The sequence below is a fragment of the Oncorhynchus keta genome, chromosome 12 (assembly GCF_023373465.1).
Source record: "Oncorhynchus keta strain PuntledgeMale-10-30-2019 chromosome 12, Oket_V2, whole genome shotgun sequence".
Lineage (NCBI taxonomy): Eukaryota > Metazoa > Chordata > Actinopteri > Salmoniformes > Salmonidae > Oncorhynchus > Oncorhynchus keta.
In genome coordinates, this window is record NC_068432.1 from 12,161,323 (window position 1) to 12,188,381 (window position 27,059).

General features: G+C 43.6%; 1 protein-coding gene across 1 annotated transcript in view; it reads right to left on the reverse strand.

The window, feature by feature from the left end:
* Positions 1-734: 734 nt before the first annotated feature.
* Positions 735-27,059, reverse strand: part of LOC118391004 (E3 ubiquitin-protein ligase RNF43) — a 156,116-nt gene continuing 129,791 nt past the window's right edge. The window contains exons 3-8 of the mRNA XM_035781899.2: positions 9,992-10,066; positions 9,683-9,817; positions 8,966-9,067; positions 7,681-7,954; positions 5,903-7,510; positions 735-5,569 (exon numbers count right to left, since the gene is read on the reverse strand). Coding sequence (XP_035637792.1) covers positions 5,544-5,569; positions 5,903-7,510; positions 7,681-7,954; positions 8,966-9,067; positions 9,683-9,817; positions 9,992-10,066 — 2,220 coding nt within the window. The 3' untranslated portion in view covers positions 735-5,543. The remainder of the gene's footprint in view (positions 5,570-5,902; positions 7,511-7,680; positions 7,955-8,965; positions 9,068-9,682; positions 9,818-9,991; positions 10,067-27,059) is intronic.

Here is a 27,059-nt window from a genome sequence, read left to right on the forward strand (position 1 = left end):
TTTTGTTCGAGGCATGGTTCACATCAGGCAATGCTTCTTGTGAATAGCAAAGTCAAATTTTGTGAGTGTTTTTTATAGGGCAAGGCAGCTCTAACCAACATCTCCAATCTTGTCTCATTGATTGGACTCCAGGTTAGCTGACTCCTGACTCCAGTTAGCTTTTGGAGAAGTCATTAGCCTAGGGGTTCACATACTTTTCCCAACCTATACTGAGAATGTTTAAATGATGTATCCAATATAGACAAGACAAATACAATAATGTGTTTGCTATTAGTTTAAGCAGACTGTTTGTCTATTGTTGTGACTTAGATGAAGATTGGATCAAATTTGATGATCAATTTATACAAAAATCCAGGTAATTCCAAAGGGTTCACATACTTTTCTTGCCACTATGTTCTACTGTATGTTCTTAGCTTTGTTAAGAGATTTAGCACCTATTTTGAGAAATGTATGGGACAAGTTGTTGAAAGCAATTACTAAGCGTTCTGTGACATTTCTTCATTGTATAATCACTGTGATAACATGCACCAGCTTTCCATCTTTGACCTTTGTAAGGTAAGAACCAATTCAAAGTTTGGTACTTTTGTCAATTACATAATTGCCAGTGCCAACATGATACTTCTGATGACTGGAAATGGAATGAAGTCTTACAATGAGATTTGTCAGATAGATACTTCATTTTGAAGATGAAGATCATAAAATTGAGACCATAATCAGCACCAGAGGTTTTATTTCAAAATAATTTATTTGCATATAATTGGAATGAAGCCACGTTGATACATCTGTGATGGCACTTAGTTTCATATAGATATCGTTTCTATACAGAAACCATGCATTCTTTTTCAGGATCTGGACAAAAATGGATAAATATATTAGTAAATAAATATATTAGTGACATATCACCATATTGAAATGTTCTATTATATATAAAATACAACACTTTATTTCATTTCTGTTTTTGTATTTCTCTTTTTGTACACAAAGTATCCAAAATATACTGACAGATCCCTTCAATTTCTATCGGGATTGTGCTCTATTAGAAAAAAGGCAGTTTCAGCTCATTATGCGTTAAAAAACAAAACAATGAACACAAACAAAAAACAACCCTAAAGAGGATAATAAAATCGCCCCAAACATTTCAGAGATGTTTGATTAATTTCAGTTTTATATTTCCTTGTTCTGGTCGTTGGCATAGTTATAGTGCCTTGATTTGCCTTGCTTTCAGTTTTGACTGAAAAATATTGGTTGGTTGTGGATTCCAGTGCTGGTTGGTTGTGTCATTTCAGCTAAGGCTAGGGAACTGTAGCCTGGAATCCACACAGGTTTCGCAATGTTTCACTGTTGTTTCAAGGGAAAAAATGGTGAGTGCAGTGTTCAGTCTGGTTTAACCAGGCTATATAGGACTGTTCTCTACACAAATATATATAACAGAAACACAACCTGGAGTATTAGCAAGAGAAGCTGTCTCCAAAAAACATTAGAAACGAGGTATCGATATATATAGGGCTGTAAATCCATGATTTTCCACTGTTTGACTGCATACGATTCCATTTTCAGATTTCTCTTGTTAGGTAAAACACATTTACTTGGGTTTAAGTTTGATGGAGGAGGAATAAAAGGCACAGGTTGATTGCATTCAAAACTGTGTTTCTTTGGTAAAATAACAAGAGCTTTAATGTATTAGGTAATTTGCTGATCTTATATCATAATAAACTTCAACCCATTGACAGGAAGTAGTGAATGCAGATCCCACACCTAACCCCTTTGAAAAGTGAATCCAGAAGGCACAATTGAAGTAAATAGCATAGACAGACTTATCTCAATTACAAATTCAGTGTTACTAGATCAGACAAGGTTTTTTAAGTGCTTCCAGCTCTTTCAAAAATAGTCTGGGGATCAATAGGTTTATTCCATTAAATACTAATGCTCCATATTTACTGTCTGTCTTAATGCAGTCTCCTTTCATATTTTCACTAAGAAATAAAAAATATTGGGGGATATATCTACACACATTTCAAGACTTTTCTTTCTCCCAGGGTTTCTTTCTAGGATGTTTCACCAGGCTTCCATTTAAGTTAACTTAAGTTCATAAAAGGCCACAGCTTTGTTAAGTCAATGTTTGGTACACTGTGGGGAAAAAAATATATATGCTGATTCAACGTACAATTGTAAGGATACCAGCAGCGATATGATTGTGAGTTTTCTCCATAAAATTCCAACCAAATTTTTGTATTGAGTTTGCTCTATACAATTTTGGTTGAGCAAACTCACAATCCTATTGAAGCTGGTTGCCTTATAATTGTACGTTGAATCAATATTATTTTTTAAAGGGTAGTGAATAATGTATGTTCCCAAAGTTGAATGAATTATGAATTATCATGACTTTCCTCCAGTTACATAGTAATTATGTACAGTGCATACGGATAGTATTCAGACCCCTTGACTTTTTGGATTACGACCCTTTGCCTGCCTTGACTTCCATTTTGCTTGCCCCTTGTACTATAATAAACTCTGAGACTCGCACTATATGTATCCTGTGTCTGCATCTGGGTCTTAGCCTGAGCCCTGGTAGTACAAACTGGCCACAGACAAACAGAAAACGCAGGTATAAATACACAGGAGATAATGGGGACAAACAAGAGACACCAGGTGGGGGGTGGAGACAACCACAAGGCAGGTGAAACAGATCAGGGTGTGACACCTCGAGTCTTCTTGGGTGTGACGCGACAAGCTTGGCACACCTGTATTTGGGGAGTTTGAGGTCCTTAGCACTCAGGAGCAGGTTTTCATCAAGGATCTCTCTGTACTTTGCTCCGACTACTGAGTAGTCTCCCAGTCCCTGCCGCTGAAAAACGTCCCACAGCATGATGCTGCCACCACCATGATTCACCCTAGGGATGGTGCCAGGTTTCCTCCAGGCGGGACGCCTGGCATTCAGGACAAAGAGTTCAATCTTGATTTGATCAGACCAGAGAAACTTGTTTCTCATGGTCTGAGAATCCTTTAGGTGCCTTTTGGCAACTCCAAGCGGGTTGTTGTGTCTTTTATTGAGGAGTGGCTTCCGTCTGACCACTCTACCATAAAGGTCTGATTGGTGGAGTGCTGCAGGAACTCTGGAGCTCTGTCAGAGTGACCATCGGGTTCTTGGTCACCTCCCTCACCAAGGTCCTTCTTCCCCAATTGCTCAGTTTGGCCAGCATTAGGAAGAGCCTTAGTTGTCCTAAACTTCTTCCATTTAAGAATGATGGAGGCCACTGTGTTCTTGGATGCCTTCAATGCTGCAGACCTTTTTTGGTAGCCTTCCCCAGATCTGTGCCTCGACACAATCCTGTCTACAGACAATCCCTTCGACTTCATGGCCTGTTTTTTTGCTCTGACATGCACTGTCAATTGTGGGACCTAATATAGACAGGTGTGTGCCTTTCCAAATAATGTCCAATCAATTGAATTGACCCCAGGTGGACTATATTCAGGTTGGAGAAACACGTCAAGGATGATCAATGGAAACAGGATGCACCTGAGCTCAATTTTGAGTATTTTTAAAATGTTTATTTAACCTTTATTTAACTAGGCAAGTCAGTTAAGAACAAATTCTAATTTTACAATGACGTCCTACACTGGACATACCCGGACGACGCTGGGCCAATTGTGCTCCCAATCACGGCCGGTTGTGATACACCCTGAATTCAAACCAGGGTGTCTGTTGTGACTCCTCAAGCACTGAAATGCAGTGCCTTAGACCGCTGTGCCACTCACGATCCCCCAGTCTCATAGCAAAGGGTCTGAATACTTATGTAAATTAGGTATTTCTGTTTTATTTTTAATATATTTGCAAACATTTCTAAACACCTGTGTTTGCTTTGTCATTATGGGGTATTATGTGTAGATTGATGAGGAACAATTGTTATTTAATCAATTTTAGAATAAGGCTGTAACGTAACAAAAACAAAAAAAGTCAAGGGGTCTGAATACTTTCCGAATGCACTCACTGTATACAATATTTTGCTGTGATGTTCCAAGATAAGAGCACCCTTGCTGAGCTTTAGCTGCTGGTATTTGGGAAATGGAAGGGAGAGATTGATTGGGTCATGTACTAGGACATGTGGTTAGAGGTCAGGGGTGAAGAGCAGGAGACATGGCGGATGTCCTTCCTGAGCTGAGCGAAGTTTCACTCACACTGTGTGAGTTTCTGGAGGCAGACCTACCAGGGTTCAAATAGTATTTGAAATTCTTCACATACTTGGAGCATTTGCATATTTTAGAGTACATGCCAGATGGGTGGGGTTTGCACTTTTGGGATGATTAAATTTGTCCCATTGAGCCAGGCAAGCTTATTCAAGCACAGCTACAGTATTTGAAAGATGTCAAATACAGTTTGAACCCAGGTCTGTCTGGTGGACCCCTCCCTCCTTCACTGGCCACAAAATCAGCACTCAGATCAAACATAATAAGTAACCACTGGCAACATGAGAAATGACATGAGCAAAACTAAAATAGCTTGTAATAATAACACATTTCAGTGAATCTGGTTCAAAATTACAGACTACATTTTTTTACCGAAACACAAAGCAAACAAAATGTGATGGAAGCAGCTGCCATTATTGAATTAACCAACACAAGTCCCCATGCTAGCCTCTAGTGACCTCTCAGGATGCACACTGCTTGTAAGGCCGGCTAAGAAAATAACTGTTTTCCCCCAATGGGGCAGGTTGCCCAGAGAGAAGCTTCTAGGCTCTTTTCTGTAGCTCTGAGTATCTTTGCGATACCTACGCCACTGGAACACATTTCTGAATCTGATTTGAGGCAGGCTGGAAAGAGCAAGAAACCTCCAACTGAGCATCTATGGGGGTAATGAGGGAAAATAAAGTATTACTGAGTAGTACCTCATAATATAATCGATTAAGTGCTTAACCACTCAAGGAATTACATATCCAATTTGTCCATGTGATTTCTACTGAGAGAAACAGTAGGGGAGTTTCGTACTGTGAATCAAGGCTCAAGTCCTGAGCAGTGAGAATTCCTAGCGGTCACTAAGGCAAACTGGGAACTTGTAATATCATGTCGGTATTTAATTCTTCGTGTAATTTACAAAACAAAACAACAAGGCAGAAGAGAATAAAACAAATTTCCCCTTTGTGATGGAGGAGTTGTTTTCCCAGCATCTCCCAGTCAGTCTCCAACTTTAAACAAGTACACCACTTAGCGACAAGAAAAGTCTAAATCAAACACATTGACATACTTGAATTCAACAACGAATATGAGCAATTTCAGGTCTCTTCTTGACTTGTGTTTTCATTGATTTGATGGTCAAAAGAAACAAATGTTCAAAATAATCATAATCTAACTAATTTTGATCTCTGTTGACAGATGTAACTCAGCACTGACTGGGGGATTCTGGGAAGTATAGTTTGAATGCAGGTATTTCATGTGGAATTATTTTGAAGACTTGAGAAAGATGGCCGCCGATGACGTGTTTGTCCATTCCGGCTCCTGTGTACGTAGCAGCGTGAGTTTGGGGATGCACCTCTCGAGTTAGTTAGTTATCACACACCGGACTCCTCCTCTGATCCTGGAGGGAGGGAAACAGACAATAGGTTTACTTACCTCTGTAATACACAGAGAGACACTCATATGACACACAGGATGACAGGAAGAACAACACATGGGCATCTTTCTAAATGATCTTTCCTCGATTAATCACATCTTCTCTCCTTGCCTTCTTTCCCAAAATGTAATTAAATTAAACTTCCCTCCAATTCGGCTGATTCGGCGGTGAGGAGATGCAAAGGATCGCGGAAAGTGCGATAGAACCATAGAATATACCAGCACATTCAAATTAGAATACGGGAGCAGCTGTTCACATCACATGTAGCTATAATATAAGGACTGATTGAACACCCACCCTGATTGTTGTGTAATGTTTGGCAGTATAAACAAAAGTCTGTGTTGCGGTCGTGCGCTGGGCTGTGGTGACCGTGGTGACGCCTGCTGCATGGGGGCGGGGGTCTGTCCATAGGGCCCCCCAGCCCTGGCCCCAGCAACTGGGGCTCAGAGTGGGCCTGCTGCACCCGCTTCTGCCACACTACATGGTGGGGCCCTCCACAGCAGGGCCAGTCCTCTAGGCCCCCTAGGGCCCCCATACCCCCAGAGTCCAGAATGAAAGGCACAGGCATGGGCAGGTCAGGCGGGGGGCAGCAGTAGCTGGGGCCCTGGCCGTAGTGAATGTGGATGCTACAGTCATCCTGCAGTTCCAGGCTCTGGTGGAAGAGCACCGAGGGGCCGTCGAGGACGCAGCCGCCGAGCCGGTCTGTCCTCCGGTGGGGGTGGCCTCCACGGCCGTGGTCCTGGTGGCAGCAGGGGGCTGGGGCTGCTAAGGGTGCTGGTGCTACCAGGGCAGGAGGGGGGCCTGACGGGGGGCAGAGGCTAAGCTCATGGTCCTCTATCCCGTGGCCGTGGACCTCCCTACTGTCTGTGTGTTCTGCCTTAGGGCACTGACAGGGGCTGTGCTTCAGAGGGCACACTGGGAAGTCCTTGTCCAGAGCCGGGGGAGAACCAGTACCAGAGCCAATAGCAACAGCAGCCCCCTGCTCCTCGTCTGACCCCCTGCCTGGCCCCTGTCCCTGGGCGTGCTCCCGCTCCCCGTCCTCTCCGTAGTGGTGGTGTCTGTGGCGGTGGTAGTGGACGTGGCTAAACACAGCCTGCGGCTGCTCCTCAGGGCTCCCTCGTCCTCTGTCTCTGTTCATCACTGAGTCCAGGGACCTTGGTCTCTGGGCCCCTGCCTCCATGCTGTCCCCACGGCCTGTCCGTCCCAAACCCGGCCCGTAGTACACAAACGGATCATAGTCACTGCTAAGGGAGCTGCGGAACGTGGACCAGCTACCATACACACCCTGCAGGGACACGTCGGTACAGTTGAGCACCGAGTCACTGGATGAACCGTGACAGGGGCCAGAGCTGGAGTCACTGGCCGGCCCGTCTGCCAGGTAGCCACTGCGCTCCGTCCGGTAGCTCCCCCCAGAGCAGCTGCCTCCCTCGGCCCCCCGGCTATGGGCTCCCCCTTCGGAGATGTGGGGAGCAAAGGAGGGGGTGTGGTGGAGCCTGGAACTGGAGTTGCTGCGCTGGGCAGGGCAGCCGGAGCGGTAGGCGTGGCAGGAGCGGTGGGACCCGGGGCCGTAGTGGGACCCCAGAGGGTGACCTGCCGTCCTGCAGCTGCTCCCGGCCTTGTGAGGCCTCCCGGGGCCCTCTGTAGGGTGGATGTATCCACAGCCGGAGCCAAGAGGCCAGCTAGGGAGGAAGCGGAGGGTCTGGGGGTCCAGGGGTGGGGAGCTGCTGTAGTGGCTCAGGGAGGGGTAGGGGCCAGAGGGGCCACGGGGGTAGTGAGCCCTCATGGAGAAGGGGATGGGATGCTGGGGGAAGGCGTGTGGGTAGGGGTGGGGGTGCAGGAAACCCTGGCTGTGCTCGGGGGTCTGCTGCAGCCTGCTCCTCTGGGGCTGACGTGACAGCTCTGTACCTGTGGAGCATAGGATTACACACAGTAAAGCAGACTACACACACACAGTTTATAAAACTGGATTTTTTGTGGAAAAATTTACTTGTGCTCAAGAGTGGGTAGTAGTCTTCTGCTTCCCCCATTCTAAGGCCTGTTGTAGGCGTCCCCTAGTGGTCATGCAATGTCATTACCCATGATGTTGTGCATGCAGAGAGGACAGGTGCGGTGCTGCAGCAACCAGGGGTCCACACACTCCTTATGGAACTCATGAGCACACGAGATGATCCTCAGGTCCTGTCCATCCAGGAACTCCTCCAGACAGATGGCACAGACGGGGCTGGAGTTGGAGCTGCTATTAGACCCCCAGCCCCCACGATGGCGCTGTGAGCCCCCGCAGCCCTGAGAGCTGTACATTCGCGTCTCCAGACGACTGATGGCTCGCATGGTCTGCTGATGGACTGAGTCCTGTGGTCATAGAGGAAGAGGCCGTGTGGGACGGAGGTTATAGAACTGGACTTCAGAGCTGACTAAGATGTCTCAAAGTTCACATTTTGCTCCTCTCTGAGGGTTTTCTGGTGTATGTTCGAGCTGTATATACAGTGGAAACTTTCTTTTGTGTTTGGTCGACAGTTAGTCAAGACAAGACCTGGTTGCATAAAACATTGTAAGTTAATTTTCCCCTTATCTTTTTGCTTCAAGTCTCCCTAACTTTAAGTCAGTTGCACAAAACATATTCAGGTGAATTTTCCCTTTAAATGAAGTGAAAAAGTTAAGGGTGCCCATGTATGGATATCAATGTAAACAGTATTTGTGCAATGCAGTGACTTAGACAGCAGGGCCACTCGGGAGGCCCTAGTCTTATTCTTTAACTTTGATTCTTGGGTGAGATGGAGAGGTGAATCCAACATGTTGCTTTCCTCTGCCCTGGTTTCAAAAGGAAAACATCCACCAGCCAGCTACTTAGTTAAACAATGTAAGGTGCACGATCCATGGCTACAAAGCTGTTGGTGAGCTATCTATCTAGCTACTCTAGGTTCACTTGGCGTGATAGAAAGTAATAGCTGAGAAAAAAGTAACTAACATAAACATGTTTATCTTCTGAATCAATTTGTTTCACCTGTCTTGAATGTAGAAATTCTATTTTGAGATCTCCCCCAAAAATGCATCTCTTTGATGAGATGTTCAGTCAGTGAATCAGGTCGTCTCCATAGTCACCAGAGACTCTTTCTGCCATATGTTCCTTACTACTGTAAAACCCTTAAATGATGCCGTTACCTAAGGAAAGGTTTAAGGGGTTCTCTGCAACACCCTTAAACAATTCCCTTAGGTAAGGGAAAATGATGCATTAAGGGAAACAGTAAGATGTTTTATGCAACCGGGCCCAGACCTAAACCACTTTAAGATGGCTGCATTTTGCAGAGATAAAGGCTTTGTATTGAGACTTGTGTAAAGTGTATGTGTTGTTGACTGACTCACCCAGGTTCTGTTGGACTTGCATCGGTACCGGAAGGCAAAGATCAAAACGATGGCCAGAATAGCCAGGACTATAGTAAGCAAGATACCAACATCATAGTGGGGCTGGAAAGAGAGAGAAAGAGTGAATGTTATTACTATTTCATAGTAGAGATTGGGAGACTGTCACACCCTGACCATAGTTTGCTTTGGTATGTTTTGTTTGGTCAGGGTGTGATCTGAGTGGGCATTCTATGTTGGATGTCTTGTTTGTCTGTTTCTGTGTTTTGGCCTGATATGGTTCTCAATCAGAGGCAGGTGTTAGTCATTGTCTCTGATTGGGAGCCATATTTAGGTAGCCTGTTCTGTGTTGGGTTTTGTGGGTGGTTGTCTCCTGTGTCAGTGTTTGTACCACACGGGACTGTTTCAGGGTTTCACGGTTTTGTAGTTTATTAATGTATAGTTTTGTTATTAAAGAACCATGAATTATAACCACGCTGCATTTTGGTCCACCTCTCCTTCCCAGGAAGAATCCCGTTCCAGAGACATGCATTTAGAGCGGACCTTTGAGGGAATGTAACTAACAACCTCCATTATGTGTCTCTTGGTATGCATATATATAATAATAATAAATACAATACAAATATATGGCTATATAATAAATAGAAAACATGTATAAAAACATATATCATGTATTTATATAATATGTGATATTCGGCATGTGTGTATTTTGTTCCTTACCCATTTTGGGTCCTCTTTTTTGATGTCGATGCGGACTCTAGCTTCCTCGTTCTTGTTAACCAGTCCCATCAGCTCCTCAGCATCCTCAGCCTTCACCAGCACCACCGGAAGCGGCAGGGAGTCAGACTCATGCAGCTACACGTGTGTGTGTGTTGGGGGGAAGACATACAATGCATAGAGGAGGGGAAGACAGAAAATTAATCATTGATAAATCAGTAACACTAAAACAATTTAGTCTCTCTCGGGTCAGGTCAGGCTATGCTACTTTATTGTCCTCTGCTATCTCTGACGGTTTCCACCATTCCTCACCTCGAGAGCAGCATCATTGTCGTCGGTGACATCGAAGATGACAGCCTGAGCACCTCTCTCCAGTGCCAGGCGAGCCTGAGGGAGACGACACAGGAGAGATGACTGTTAACATAACATGTTGTTATAAAGAGGAGAAAGAACGCGAGAGAGCGGGGAGGAAGAGAGAGAAAGGAGAGAAGTTAAAATGAAAAGCTCACAATTGGATCTCACAATAGAGTGCAAAACAAAACTCCCCTGTATTTCGAAGCAGTGTAGTAATCTTCTACTGTGCATGGTTTGCATAGTCAAGACTACATGGCAGTCATACCCCACTGTCTCTAAATGCCAAACAAAGCCAAATTACAGCCCTTCTTCCTTACACAATCCCAACCTGGCTGGCTCTAGACAACCCACTACACACAGTATTATTGAATGGGAAAAGACAGTAGCATGCACAGCACAAGCACTATTCTTAATGGAGTACACCTCTGCTTGACAGTGACACACATAATAACATTGTTAAGCCCGGACAAGACAGGAGATGGGGGAGTGAGAGAGATAAGAACCAATGCGAGTTGGAGGGAGAGAGGGATGGACAGAGATCACATGAGAAGGTAGAGGTGCCTGCAGCAGGGCACGTGGACGGGGGGAGGGTAGAGAGAGAGCAATGAGAGGGCAGAGAGGGGCTGTGTTGTGGTAACGTGGGCTGAGGGAGGACTGTATGCCATCTCCAGTTTCACACTAAAACAAACATGGCAGCAGAGCAGCAGGGCTGGGGAACCTGGAAGCAGAGAGTACACTACTGCTCACTAGGCACAAACAAGTTGTTGTTTCAACGTAAGCATGTGGCATGGAATCTACGTGGAAAATACATTGTATTTGTAATCACTGTTGTTTTGAGGGTGAGATTTCAACCACAAGATTATGTCATCATTGTAACCAATTTGCAACATAGGCAAACCTTGTATCAAATATGTTACATTTGTACCTTTGAACAACGTCAGATCTTCAACGTTATATTCACTATCAGATGAAAAAATAAATAGGCTGGGCAACAACTCCTACTGGAGAGTTGATGTACAACTATTCATTTAGTCTCCCATCAAGGGTTTTAACCAGACCCAACCCAGCTTTTATATTTGTCACTGACTTCTCCCGATGTGCTATCGTGAGAATAACTATTGAGTTCTAAATATATTCACTATTACCATCAAAGTCAATCCAAAGGGTAGGTTTAACAGAGCAAATGAAATGTAACCATACTTTACAAATCGTATTTCATCGATGATAGGTCTATATGGCGTTTTCAAAGTCATCAACAGTTATTGTTTCAATTCAACCCACGGTTCAAGTAAAAACAGACAATACATTCAAGGACTAGGGTTTCAAGCTTTGCTTGATTTCAAATTGAATCTTCAAGTTAATCAATAATATGTAGGATTCACGACTCAATCTCAAACAAACATCTAAGTTAAAGAATAGGACTAAATACTAACTTAATTTAAAGTGCATTTAAAGTTTGATTAGATTTAGTCCTATTCTTTAAGTTTAGATTTTTGGTTGAGATGGAGATGTGAATCCAACGTCTCAGTAATGAATTTCTAGACAAACTGGATATAAAAATATCAACATTTTAAGGAGATCTTCTGCTTAGCTAGACCCATCTGTGTATCTGTTGAGACACTGACTTAGTCTGGCTTAAATTCCACTTTTTCTACATTTGGAATGGTGGATTCACGTATTCATCTGAAACAAACATCTAAGTTAAAGAATTGGACCAAATGAAATCAAACATTAAATAAAGGTTGATTTGATCCTATTCTTTTTTTCTCGTCTCGATTTTGTCTCATTGCTGCAACTCCCCAACAGGTTTGGGAGAGGCAAAAGTCGAGTCATGTGCCCTCCAAAACATGACCCGTCAAACCACACTCCTTAACCTGGAAGTCAGCTGCACCCACGTGTTGGAGGAAACACTTTTCGACTGACAACTGAAGTCAGCCTGCAGGCATCCAGTTCAATTGTGGAATTGTTTTCCTTCTTAATGCATTTGAGCCAATCAGTTGTGTTGTGACAAGGTAAGGGGGGTATACAGAAGATAGACCAAGTCCATATTACGGCAAGTACAGCTCAAACAAGCAAAGAGAAACGATAGTCCATCATTAAGACATGAAGGACAGTCAACGGACAATTTCAAGAACTTCGAAAGTTTGTTCAAGTACAGTCGCAAAACCCATCAAGAGCTATGATGAAACTGGCTCTCATGAGGACCGCCACAGGAATGGAAGACCCAGAGTTACCTCTGCTGCAGAGAATACGTTCATTAGAGTTACCAACCTCCGAAATTGCAGCCCAAATAAATGCTTCACAGAGTTCAAGTAACAGACACATCTCAACATCAACTGTCCAGAGAAGACTACGTGAATCAGGCCTTCATGGTCAAATTGCTCCACAGAAACCACTGCAAAGGACACCAGTAAGAAGAAGAGACTTGCTTGGGCCAAGAAACACAAGCAATGGACATAGACCGGTGGAAAATTTTCCTTTCGTCTGGAGTTCAAATTGGAGATTTTTGGTTCCAACAGCAGTGTCTTTGTGAGACGCGGTGTGGGTGAAAGGATGATCTCTGCATGTGTATTTCCAGCTGTAAAGCATGGAGGAGGAGGTGTTATGGTGTGGGGGTGCTTTGCTAGTGACACTGTCTGTGATTTATTTAGAATTCAAGGCACTGTCGTAGCGTTGTATTGGTTAATGTGACGACTGCTGCTCATCGAATGATTAACGGTTTATAATTACGTGATTAATACTCATTAACCTGGGGCACCATGGGAAAGTTTTGGCTTCATTGAGTTTTAATTTCCCAAATGAACTCAAAGAATATCAGAATATAAATTTGACAACATTAGCTAATTAATCAACTTCCTCTACAGTTTCATTCTGAACGTCGCATAATCCATGAATCTGCATAAACCTGAGTCTCGCTAAATAAGTCTGTACCACACCAATTGAGTTGATTGTCATTTTAGCTTGGTAGTAAATAAATAATGTAAGATATACATACACAAACACACAGTCTATGCTATAGATTAGAACTTAGTACAATGAAACAGGTCCTTAGCAGACCAACACAATATGACACGTGTTACACAAAATGGGGATTTCAAAAGAGAGAGTGCACGAGAGAAAAGCACAAATGGGTACATTTGTCAACTATGCTTATTTTAACCCTAACCTTGCCCCGAACTGCCGCTGTTATGGGTCAGAATATAATGATGTAATTACGTGTTGAAGGTCTCCGATGGGGTGTAGGTAGCGATCGGTTGAAGAGCATGCATTTAGTTTTACTTGTATTTAAGAGCAATTGGAGGCCACGGAAGGAGAGTTGTATGGCATTGAAGCTTGCCTGGAGGGTTGTTAACACCGTGTCCAAAGAAGGGCCAGAAGTATACAGAATGGTGTCGTCTGCGTAGAGGTGGATCAGAGACTCACCAGCAGCAAGAGCGACATCATTGATGTATACAGAGAAGAGAGTCGGTCCAAGAATTGAACCCTGTGGCACCCCCATAGAGACTGCCAGAGGTCCGGACAGCAGACCCTCCGATTTGACACACTGAACTCTATCAGAGAAGTAGTTGGTGAACCAGGCGAGGCAATCATTTGAGAAACCAAGGCTGTTGAGTCTGCCGATGAGGATGTGGTGATTGACAGAGTCGAAAGCCTTGGCCAGATCAATGAATGCGGCTGCACAGTAATGTTTCTTATCGATGGCGGTTAAGATATCGTTTAGGATCTTGAGCATGGCTGAGGTGCACCCATGACCAGCTCTGAAACAAGATTGCATAGCAGAGAAGGTATGGTGAGATTCGAAATAGTCGGTAATCTGTTTGTTGACTTGGCTTTCGAAGACCTGAGAAAGGCATGGTAGGATAGATATAGGTCTGTAGCAGTTTGGGTCAAGAGTGTCCCCCCCTTTGAAGAGGGGGATGACCGCAGCTGCTTTCCAATCTTTGGGAATCTCAGACGACACGGAAGAGAGGTTGAACAGGCTAGTAATAGGGGAGGCAACCATTTCGGCAGATAATTTTAGAAAGAAAGGGTCCAGATTGTCTAGCCCGGCTGATTTGTAGGGGTCCAGATTTTTAAGCTCTTTCAGAACGTCAGCTGAATGGATTTGGGAGAAGGAGAAATGGGGAAGGCTTGGGCGAGTTGCTGTGGGGGGTGCAGTGCTGTTGACCGGGGTAGGAGTAGTCAGGTGGAAAGCATGGCCAGCCGTAGAAAAATGCTTACTGAAATTCTCAATTATGGTGGATTTATCAGTGGTGACAGTGTTTCCTATCTTCAGTGCAGTGGGCAGCTGGGAGGAGGTGTTCTTATTCTCCATGGACTTTACAGTGTCCCAGAACGTTTTTTGAGTTAGTGTTGCAGGAAACAAATTTCTGATTGAAAAAGCTAGCCTTGGCTTTTCTAACTGCCTGTGTATAATGGTTTCTAGCTTCCCTGAACAGCTGCATATCACGGGGGCTGTTCGATGCTAAGGCAGAACGCCATAGGATGTTTATGTGTTGGTTAAGAGCAGTCAGGTCTGGGGAGAACCAAGGGCTATATCTGTTCCTGGTTCTAAATTTATTGAATGGGGCATGCTTATTTAAGATGGTTAGGAAGGCATTTAAAAAAAATATCCAGGCATCCTCTACTGACGGGATGAGATCAATATCCTTCCAGGATACCCCAGCCAGGCCGATTAGAAAGGCCTGCTCACTGAAGTGTTTCAGGGAGCGTTTGACAGTGATGAGTGGAGGTCGTTTGACCGCTGACCCATTACGGATGCAGGCAATGAGGCAGTGATCGCTGAGATCTTGGTTGAAGACAGCAGTGGTGTAATTTAGAGGGCAAGTTGGTTAGGATGATATCTATGAGGGTGCCCGTGTTTAAGGCTTTGGGGAGGTACCTGGTAGGTTCATTGATAATTTGTGTGAGATTGAGGGCATCAAGCTTAGATTGTAGGATGGCTGGGGTGTTAAGCATGTTCCAGTTTAGGTCACCTAGCAGCACAAGCTCTGAAGATAGATGGGGGGCAATCAGTTCACATATGGTGTCCAGAGCACAGCTGGGGGCAGAGGGTGGTCTATAGCAGGCGGCAACGGTGAGAGACTTGTTTTTAGAGAGGTGGATTTTTAAAAGTAGAAGTTCAAATTGTTTGGGTACAGACCTGCATAGTAGGACAGAACTCTGCAGGCTATCTTTGCAGTAGATTGCAACACCACCCCCTTTGGCAGTTCTATATTGTCTGAAAATGTTGTAGTTTGGGATTAAAATTTCAGAATTTTAGGTGGTCTTCCTAAGCCAGGATTCAGACACTGCTAGAACATCCGGGATGGCAGAGTGTGCTAAAGCAGTGAATAGAACAAACTTAGGGAGGAGGCTTCTAATGTTAACATACATGAAACCAAGGCTATTACGGTAACAGAAGTCATCAAAAGAGAGCGCCTGGGGAATAGGAGTGGAGCTCGGCACTGCAGGGCCTGGATTCACCTCTACATCGCCAGAGGAACATAGGAGGAGTAGGATAAGGGTACGGCTAAAAGCAATAAGAATTGGTCGTCGAGAACGTCTGGAACAGAGAGTATGAGGAGGTTACTGGGGGCGATAAAATAGCTTCAAGGTATAATGTACAGACAAAGGTATGGTAGGATGTGAATACAGTGGAGATAAACCTAGGTATTGAGTGATGAAGAGAGAGATATTGTCTCTAGAAACATCATTGAAACCAGGAGATGTCATCGCATGTGTGGGTGGTGGAACTAATAGGTTGGATAAGGTATAGTGAGCAGGACTAGAGGCTCTACAGTGAAATAAGCCAATAAACACTAACCAGAACAGCAATGGACAAAGCATATTGACATTAAGGAGAGGCATGCTTAGTCGAGTGATCAAAAGGGTCCAGTGAGTAGAGAGCTTGGTTGGGGTCACGCGATTTAGACAGCTAGCCGGGCCATCGGTAGCAAGCTAGCATAGGATGGAGGTCTGTTATTAGCCACCTCGTGCGTTTCCGTCGGTAGGATTAGAGGGGTTCCGTGTGGTAGAGGGGATGAATCCAAATCACACAAAAAAACAATAGATATAGTTATAGAGGCCCAAGAAAAATAATAATAATAAAAAATAATAATAATAAAAAATTGTCCGATAGGTCTATTCAGATAGCAGCCGATAAGACAGCTAACGGTTAGCGGACCGCAGATGGGCACTCAGGTAACATCGCGACGGAGGAGCCAGCCGGATAACTCCTTCGGGTAGATAACGTCGGTAGTCTAGTTGTGAAGGCCCGGTGGGGCTCCGCGTTGGCAGTAAAACGGGTCCGGATAGGTGATTGTAGTCCAGGAGTGATTGATGGAACTCTTCAGATGGCTAGCTCCGGAATTACATTTACATTTAAGTCATTTAGCAGACGCTCTTATCCAGAGCGACTTACAAATTGGTGCATACACCTTATGACATCCATGTTTGCTCCGGAATCGACGAAAGCCGATAGTCACATGGATAGCAGCTAGCTAGCTGCGAGATCCAGGTATGAATGTCCAGAGTTAGCGGTTGAAAGGGACATGGAGAGAAAAATAGGTCCGGTATGTTCCGTTCCGAGCTGTGCCGTACAAAACTGGCGATAGATTTTCGAGCTAAAGGATAGCTGATGACCACAAACCGTGGTTAGCTGAATACTAACGATTAGCCAGTAAAGAAGCTAATTAGCTTCTGATTAGCTTCTGGCTAGCTTCTGGTTAGCTTCTATTGAGGATTACAGATTTGAGGTAAATAATACTTCTTTTAAATAAATATAAATTGGTGAGGCGGGTTGCAGGAGTGTGTTTTGAAGATGAGTTTATGGGAGGGGGTTTCAGGATCTATTGCCAAATTTCTGAAAATCGGGATCACGGGTGATCCTAGTATGAGACCTCATTCGGTCTCCATTGCACGTGTGAACCTGTGTACGTAGTAGGTACACACACCAAGGGAAATAAGACCAAGAATCAAAAATGTAACTACCTGGCATAGAGTGGATGTATAGTAGCTATAGCTACACCCTTGTAAACTTAGCGAGCTGGCTAAATAGCTCAGCCAACATAAGCTATGATCCACCTTTACCGTGCCAGCCATCCAGCCAGCCAGCCAGTCGATCATATGTGTAATTTAGTTGTTTTCTCATGTGCTAACAGTTCACTATCCACTGTATCCAAGTTCGCAGTTTGCTTTGGTGATAAAACATCTATTATAACTTCCAACTCACTATTAACAAACAGGTAAACCGTGTCTAAATTGTATCAGCATATTGATTGCGCAACCAGGGCTGGTAAAACCTTGGATCATTGCTATTCTAACTTCCGCGACGCATATAAGGCCCTCCCCTGCCCTCCTTTCAGAAAAGCTGACCACGACTCCATTTTGTTGCTTCCTGCCTACAGACAGAAACTAAAACAAGAAGCTCCCGCGCTCAGGTCTGTTCAACGCTGGTCCGACCAATCTGATTCCACGCTTCAAGACTGCTTCGATCACGTGGATTGGGATTGGGATATGGATTGGGATATGTTCCGCATTGCGTCCGCATTTGGTCCAACAACAACATTGACCAATACGCTGATTCTGTGAGCAAGTTCATTAGAAAGTGCATTGATGATGTCGTTCCCATAGCAACGATTAAAACATTCCCAAACCAGAAACCGTGGATTGATGGCAGCATTCGCGCGAAACTGAAAGCACGTTAACCAGGGCAGGGTGACCGGAAACATAACCGAATACAAACAGTGTAGCTATTCCCTCCGCAAGGCAAACAAACAAGCTAAGCGTCAGTATAGAGACAAAGTAGAGTCACAATTCAACAGCTCAGACACAAGAGGTAGTGGTAGGGTCTACAGTCAATCACGGATTACAAAAAGAAAACCAGGATGTCTTGCTCCCAGGCAGACCAAATAACTTTTTTGCCCGCTTTGAGGACAATACAGTGCCACTGATAGGGCCCGCAACCAAAACCTGCGGACTCTCCTTCACTGCAGCCGACGTGAGGAAAACATTTAAACGTGTTAACCCTCGCAAGGCTGCAGGCCCAGACGGCATCCCCAGCCGCGTCCTCAGAGCATGTGCAGACCAGCTGGCTGGTGTGTTTACAGACATATTCAATCAATCCTTATCCCAGTCTGCTGTTCCCACATGCTTCAAGAAGGCCACCATTGTTCCTGTTCCCAGGAAAGCTAAGGTAACTGAGTTAAACGACTATCACCCCGTAGCACTCACTTTCGTCATCATGAAGTGCTTTGAGAGACTAGTCAAGGACCATATCACCTCCACCCTACCTGACACTCTAGACCCACTCCAATTTGCTTACCGCCCCAATAGGTCCACAGACGACGCAATCGTAACCACACTGCCCTAACTCATCTGGACAAGAGGAATACCTATGTGAGAATGTTGTTCATCGACTACAGCTCAGCATTTAACACCATAGTACCCTCCAAGCTCGTCATCAAGCTCGAGACCCTGGGTCTCGACCCCGCCCTGTGCAACTGGGTACTGGACTTCCTGACGGGCGACTCCTTTGGCGGGCCGGGCGTAGTCCGGTGTTACCTCTGACACATTGGTGTGGCTTGCTACCGGGTTGGATGCGCGCTGTGTTAAGAAGCAGTGCGGCTTGGTTGGGTTGTGTACGGTTGGGTACGCATGACTTTCGACCTTCGGCTCTCCTGAGCCTGTACGGGAGTTGTAGCGATGAGACTAGATAGTAACTACTAATAATTGGATACTATGAAATTGGGGAGAAAAAACAACAAACAAACAAAAAAAAAGTGTTTGGAAGTTTGAGAGACGTGTGTTGTTAGAGCTTCGCCTTGTTCGGAAGACCTATGCAGGCTTTTTAACAGCATTGATCACTTGCACTTTTAATGTAATCTCTACTGGACATTTGGTTGTGCTATTAGATGAAGCACAGTGATAACACTTTAAGTTGTTGTATAAATACAAAATATGTAATATTTTTCTGGTTCTGGTTATAAATGGTTGAAAGCGCAGTGATAACACATTCAGATGACAATGAAACCCCCAAATCTGACATTGTTTTAACATTGGAATTTGGTTACGCTTTTAGATGGTTGAAAGCTTCAACTTCTGGCTGTCTTTTTGAGTGGGTGAATAAAGGGTGAAATCTCATTGATCAATGTCTCAACTAAACATTTTCATGTTGAAATGACGTGGTGTGTTCAGTGGGTGGAAACCGGAGGACAGAACATACACTAAGGCACAACTGACCCAGCACCTCCTGTATCCGATATCTTTTTTGGGGTACGATACTGATTCCGATTTTTGGGGGTCAAAACTTTCCTTACCGATGTATCTGCCAATGTACTGTTTTATAGTGGGGAAATTAAAAAGTGTAATTTTTCCCCAAACAGAATTCTCATAAATTGGGGTGCCAGGTAGCCCAGTGATTAAGTGTTGGACCAGTAACCGAAAGGTCACTGGTTTCGAATTCCCAAGCCGACTTGGTGAAAAATCTGTCTATGTTCCCTTCAGCAAGGCAATTAACCTTAACCGCTCTGGATAAGTGTCTGCTAAATTAATAAAATGTAAAATTGCCATCCAAAAGAGCAATTGTCCAATAACTATGCTTCAAATGTTGATTTCATACATCGTGACAATAATGACATCATGAGAATGGCCCCAAGTGTTCAGACAAGCATGAGATTCCCTTTTTTCATCCTATTTATTATCGGCCAATACCGATATAGCGTTAAAAGGCCAATACCGGCCGATAATATTGGTGAACTGATATCTGTATCTATCCCTAGCATTTTCCCTTTCTAAAGAGCTCCTATGGGCCCTGTCCTGAAAGGTTCTATGAGGTTTGCATTATGTTATGTTTACATACAAATTCCCCAATGTTGGGAAAATATAGCTTTCTGAATAAGAATAAGGTGGTGCACTCTACATTAACCAAAGGCATTTTAAGAGTGTCCCTGAATAAATCATTGAGATCAACCTTTTCATCAATGTCTCAACACATGCTGTGAAGAGGGTTGCGTTCCTGGTTGAATGACTGAATGGCTGCCAATGTCTTTAATGAAGTGGAGCCGCAAGCTGAAACAACTGATCATCCAGGTCAAACACAACACTAAACAATGTCTAGCAGGTTAAAATCAGCCCCAGGTGGCAGGGAGCCAAGAGGTAAACACACACACACACCACATATCCAGGTGAAGACATCACTCAGCTAAACCATTTATCACAAGTTAATGAAAAAAACAGTTAGAGCAACGGCTCCATTGAACTCACTCGATCACTTTTTAACACTTCAAAAAACCAAGAGGGAAAGTTAATACATGACTAGAAAAAGAGTTAATACACGACTAGAAACACACTCATTTCATTTGACTGTATACACAAACTGTCAAGAGCTAGAGGTGCACCCCTCCTTCCCCTGTTTCCTGAGTGGGTATTGTGACATGTAAAAGCTGTTGAGTACTGTACAGATGCCGCATTTAAACTAGATCATCATGTTGTTGCATGAAGTGTATTCAAGGTTTAAAAAGGCTTCTAAAGTTTGTAATTTGTCATTTCATTTCAGACTTGATTTGCCCTAACAAAACATTTATCAACCCTTACAAAAAAATGTCCATTAATTATAATCCACATCATATTTCACATTTCCTGTTCCTGCAGGATTATTTGTCTGCTGTGAGAAACTAGTTCAAATTAAGATACGGCATCTGTCTGTCTGTGTGTGTGCGTGCATGTATTATGAGTGTCAATGTGGGAAAGTGGGGCATACTGCATATTCTAATGGTCCAGTATTCCTCTACCTCGAGCAATTCAGATGACTAGGGTTGGGATCAAAGTTCACAGTGTCAAAGGTCATAAGAAGGTCAGATAGAAAATGAACGTGTACATGTATCCCTTTGTTGTAACGTCCAATGCTTGTCTACTGGCCCAAGTCAACAACCTCCAACCCATCATTTCATTAGGGCTGTAATTGTAGTACGCAGCATGAGACTAAATGGGGCGCAGCGACATGAGTAAGAAGAAGCAGAGCTTCAACATGTGGGAATCTGCTTTACCTGGAGTTCAAGAGTTCTCTACCCAGCAAGAAGCACATGTCTTCTGATCGAGGTAATACATGGAGAAAAAACTATACTTGTGGTATGGTACTGAGGACACACACACACACACACACACACACACACACACACACACACACACACACACACACACACACACACACACACACACACACACACACACACACACACACACACACACACACACACACACACACACACACACACACACACACACACACACACACAGACACACACACACACACACACACTCTCTCCCTACTAAATACATTTAAATGGCCTCGACCACAGAGCTACAAGACTACTCCACTAAAGAACCACAGTAGCCATTTCAGGAATACATCATAATATTCTATTATGTCATTATCGTATCACAATGTGGACCGGACCGGTGGCAGTGGTCAAATGCTGGCTAATAATCCCATAGGTTTCTGTGAAGCCACAAAGCCGGAAAGGAAACAAACTCAAATAACAGAAAGAACTCATGCTATGAAATGATTCTTGGAATTATATTAAAATATATATATATATTTTTACAATCCCTTTAACAAATGAAAACTAAATGCAGACTAAAAAAAGGCAATGAGAGCCAAAATGTATTTGGAAACATTCCTGTTTTGTTATCGTCGGAGGAACAGTACTGTAACAGCCTTCTTTGTGGTTAGCAAACATCCATTCTAGTGATACAACAACATGATAGGACAGATATGATCGGTAGATAGAAAGCACCTCCACTTGGCGTTTGAGCCAAAAGCAAACTCTCCACTTGTGCCATCATGACAGATTTAACTTCATACAAATGTCATCAATTAAAGTCTGACAACACCAGAGCTAGCTGTGTCGAAGGTATTATAGACATATTCATTCTTTACTATTCCCACAGAGTACAATTTACATTTTGACGTTTTTGTCATATAGCAGACACTCTTATCCAGAGTAGACTTGGGCGGTATACCGTATATATACCCTATACCAGGGTATTTAGAAATAGGCACGGGATGGTTTTTCAATACTGCCAATACCGTTGAAACTATTTCTTTGAAGTTTATCAATACACTTTAATTTGTAGCTACTTTTTGAATGTTTGCTTTGTGTATATCTTGGAAGAAGGTTCAGTGACTGGGGAGGTAAAGCGTGAGGTAATAAAGTAGGGGGTGCTTCTCAAATGTATTGTTTTATGCATTCTCCACACTCTCGTCCTCACAAGAACGTACCCAAGAGAACGTGGTCGGAGAATGCACTTGGATGAGAGTGTGGAGCATGGTAGTATGCATATTGAGAAACACCCCGTGTGTTGGATGTATTTGATATAATTCCACTCATTCTGCTCTTGCCATTATCACGAGCCCATCCTCCCCAACCTCCTGTGGACAAAGGGTATAGGCATTCAAGAATAAAGAACTGTATGTACATCTCAGACCTCCAAAGAGATATTTTGGGGGAGCAAGGTACATCTGATCAGGGGATACGAAGAAGAAGCCTAGGACTAATAACCTAACCTATGCAAAAGACAGGAGAACTAGCAACTGCCACATTGTACAACATAAATGTCACTCAGATAGGATGGCAAGACTGTAATGTTACTGCTACCACAGGAAATATCTAAATGGTTGGATACTAGGACGTTGAGTTGTGGGTGGTGGGGTTTGATGATCCATTGTTGTGTCTCTGTATACATTTGAATATAAACTAAACCATTGATTTGCCTGTCTTCTTCATGCAACGGTTTTGTATGCAATACAGCCCCATATGTATAGTAATGAAGTGAACACTTGTAATTTCCTAAATAGTTTTCATTGCTAAGTATGAACATTTCTGCTATTAGCTGGTTTCACGTAATATAATATATTTCTACATTTATTTAATGTTTCAAATGCAAGTTGACGTTTGTGCTTTAGATTAGCCAACATCTGTGTCATGTCAAAATGCACTTCTTGAACCAATGACAGAAACAGCTGATCGAGGCATGGGACAGCCCAGGCTTCTGCAATTGAAATGAGTTTTGACCAAAGCTATAAACTATCTTTGGTTTACTAGCTAATGTGCGTGAGCTGTTGTAAATGTACATTATCGAACTAAGCATTTAGTTGTGTACTGCAGTGGATGAGGAGTTTGTTGCTTGCACTATTGTTTACATGACTATACAACTCCATAGCAAAAAATATTCTACTGTAGAAATACATGTTTTTTTGTCACTGCTATCAACTTGCTCCACGAGAGTCCAAACTTTTTCTTTCGTGAACATCAATGGTGAGTCCAATTGTGAGCAGGCACTCCGTCGGACAGGCCGTCAGTCTAGCACGCTCATAGAGCATGGGGCACGAGATAAATTGTGTTCAAGTGCAGGCATACAATTACTCTCACTGTCACTGGCGTCAACGTTGTGCCCAAAACTCTAACACTACAAATTCTACATTTAATGGGCATAACTTCTATAATTAATTCATTCCTGAATTAAATCTTAAATGGACCCTGTGTATTTGAATTGCAATCCTCATGGTAGTAACAAATTGTATTAACTTTACACTTCGGACTAGACTGATTCTCTGACCTGCTGACGTAATAAGTGTGTGTGCACATACTGTATGTGAGTCTCTGTCTATACTGTGTGTGTGTGTGCTCGAGTGTGTGTGAGCACAGGGTGCTTGCCGCTGGCTGTAGGCAGCCGAGCTGGTTGGAGGAGGAAAGGGCGTCGCACCACTTGGTATCCATTACTCACAGGGCTGCTTTGATGTGGGGCTGGGGGGGAGTGGCGTGTCAGGGCAGGTAGATGCTACGCTCTCAGGAGTGCCCCGACTAGCCAAAGGGGATGGGACTGAATCATAGACTGAACTACCTCTTTCAACTCTCTCCTATTCCTACTCCCTAAAACCCCTTCCTCTCTACCCCCGGCACACGCATACCCCCTTCAAACCTTGTTAACCCCTCCTCTACCTTCTCTCACCCCTCTCCAACAACCCAGATACACACTCATACCCCCCTTCAACCCACCAACTATGGCTGGGAATTGCCAGGGATCTCAGAATACTATATTATCACAATACTTAGGTGCCGATATGATATGTATTGCGACTCTATATGTATTGAGATTTTACTTCAATTTGATGTTCCAAACATATTGCTCACTATTTCTGCTGCAGAGAGACAAGAGAGAGCATGAGAAAACGAGTTTTGGTTCACTAATTCAAAAGAAGATGTGGATGAACAAGCTATAGGATGAAAAATACTGTAGTTTTGGCGCAGATACCAGCCGACTAGCCCTATCTAACACTACCTACAGTAGCAAAAATAATACAAAATAATAATACTTACAAAAAAAAACATACAAATCGATACTTGGAGTCAAATATGGATATAATATAGTCCAAAAATAATATTGCGATATGTAACTGTATCGATATCCCTGTGAGCTGAGCTGCAGGTACAGTATGTACAGGTAACTACCAAAATAAAGGAAACACCAACATAGTGTCTTAATAGGGCGTTAGGCCTCCAGGATCTGCCAGAACAGCTTCAATGTGCCTTGGCATAGATTCTACAAGTGTCTGCAACTCTATTAGACCCTTCTTCCACGAGAAATTCCATTGTTTGGTCTTTTGTTGATGGTGGAAGAAAACACTGTCTCAGGCACAGCTCCAGAATTTCCCATAAGTGTTCAATTGGGTTGAGATCTGGTGAATGAGACACACGCGCACCTACCAACCCACCCTTTAAACCCCCTATACTCCTTTGAGACCCCTCTTTCAAAGTCATTGAGATCTCTTCTAGCTATGGTAGCCAAGATTATACAGCAACTGGGCATTTTTATACATGACCCTAAGCATGATGGGATATTAATAGTGTCACGACTCCCGCCGAAGTTGGCTCCCCTGCCTGTTCGGGCGGTGCTCGGCAGTCGTCGTCACCGGCCTAAGCTTGTTAGGCCCGCTCTAGTTTGTGCAGGATTATTTTGTGTTCACGTTTAGTGTTGGATGTGGTTTTGTGCTCCGGACCGTTTTACCCTGTGTTTTGGGTTGGTCAGTGTGTTTGGGTATGACCGTTTGTGCCGGAATAAATGACATATTTTCTTGAACCCTCTGCTCTCTGCACCTGACTCCTACCTTCCACTCCTATTCATCCGTGACAAATAGCTTAATTAACTGAGGAACCACACCTGTGTGGAAGCATTTTTCTTTTAATATACTTTGAATCCTTCATTTACTCAAGTGTTTCCTTTATTTTGGCAGTTTACTGTAAGTACATACGTACATATGTATGTAGGTATGTATGCATGTATGGATAGTTATGCCTCTGCTCTAGTGTTCCACCCCCGTGGAGCATTTAACTCTCTCTCTTTCCCTCCCTTTCTCACTACTTATTTGTCCTTTATTTGATTCCTTCCTCTCCTTGGCTGCCTGCCGTTTCTCCCTCTCCTCTCGACGCTACAGTCTTTGGCTGTGCTATGGCTGTACAGTGACACAGATTTGAAATGCAAAACACAAGGTGACAGAGAAAGGCCATTGTCATCTGATAGTGTATCACTTGTTAAACACATCCCAGATACAGACATTAAATGGCTTGGAAGTGGTATGGCTGGGGGGGAGAAAGGGGAGGCTGGGGCTCCAGAATCTCCCATAAGTGTTCAACTGGGTTGAGATCTGGTGACTGACACACACACCCTTGAGACCCCCTATGCCCCTTTGAGACCCCTCTTTCAAATACACTGAAAGCTCTTCTTCTAGCTATGGTAGCCAAAATAATGGGCAACTGGGCATTTTTATACATCACCCTAAGCATGATGGGATGTTAATAGCTTAATTAACTCAGGAACCACACCTGTGTGGAAGAACCTGCTTTCAATATACTTGTATCCCTAATTTACTAAAGCGTTTCCTTTATTTTGGCAGTTACCTGTATGTACACTATGTATGTATGTATGTATGTATGTATGTATGTATGTATGTATGTATGGATGGATGGATGGATGGATGGATGGATGGATGGATGGGAGGTATGGGAGGTTACTGCTCTAATCTAGCGTTACAGCCCTAGGGTCAATGGGAGCATTTCACTCTCTCCCTCTCCCTCCCTCTTTTCCACTCATTCTCTTTCCTTCTGTCTCTGATCCCTTCCTCTCTCTCCCTCTTTGATCCTTCCCTCTCCTTGACTGCCTGCTGTTTCTCTCTCTCCCTTCAACACTGCAGTCTTTGGCTGTGCTATGGCTGTACAGTGACATAGATTTGAAATGCAAAACACAAGGTGACAGAGAAAGGCCATTGTCATCTGATAGCTTATCACTTGTTAAACACATCCCAGATACAGACAGAGCCATGTGACCTTTCACACGACAGACCACACCAGACACGGACACTGACTGTACCACCTCAGCACAAGAATTAGGCTAATGTACATTCTTCAATAGTGTTCTTATTTTTAGTGCTATTTTTCTACTATACAACTATTACTACAACACGTAATACGCCCAAAGTATTTTGAAAGAAAACAAATCCTGCCTGAATCCTACTTTGGTGTGGGGCTGTGAGTGTCCGTTTAGGGAGAGTATCCCTGCTCTGTTGACTGTTCTAATCTGAGTTGGAACACAAACACATAACCTCTCTTCATCCTTCCATACCTCCTACACAGAGAGATCAGTCTTTTCTCTCTCCTCTCCTTCATACAGGCCGTCCTGTTCCAAACTACTTTCAAATCTCTGCTGTGAAGAAACATCAAATCCCACAGAGGACTTATAAACCCTCTTTATTATTTGAATTGCACTCAATCAAGAGACTCAGCTGCCAGGGCCAGCCTTCACTTCTCTTTGAGGGGTGAAATACATTTAATTCCAGACACTAGTCTGCTACATTCCTATCACGCTGATGAAAGGAAAAACAGTGTTTTATTCTCCATGCTGAAAGATGAACCCTTCCTGTGCCCTGATTCTCTGGGAAGTGTACACATTGGATTGTTTTAAGCATGGATTAGTCTTGATGGAGTTTCCA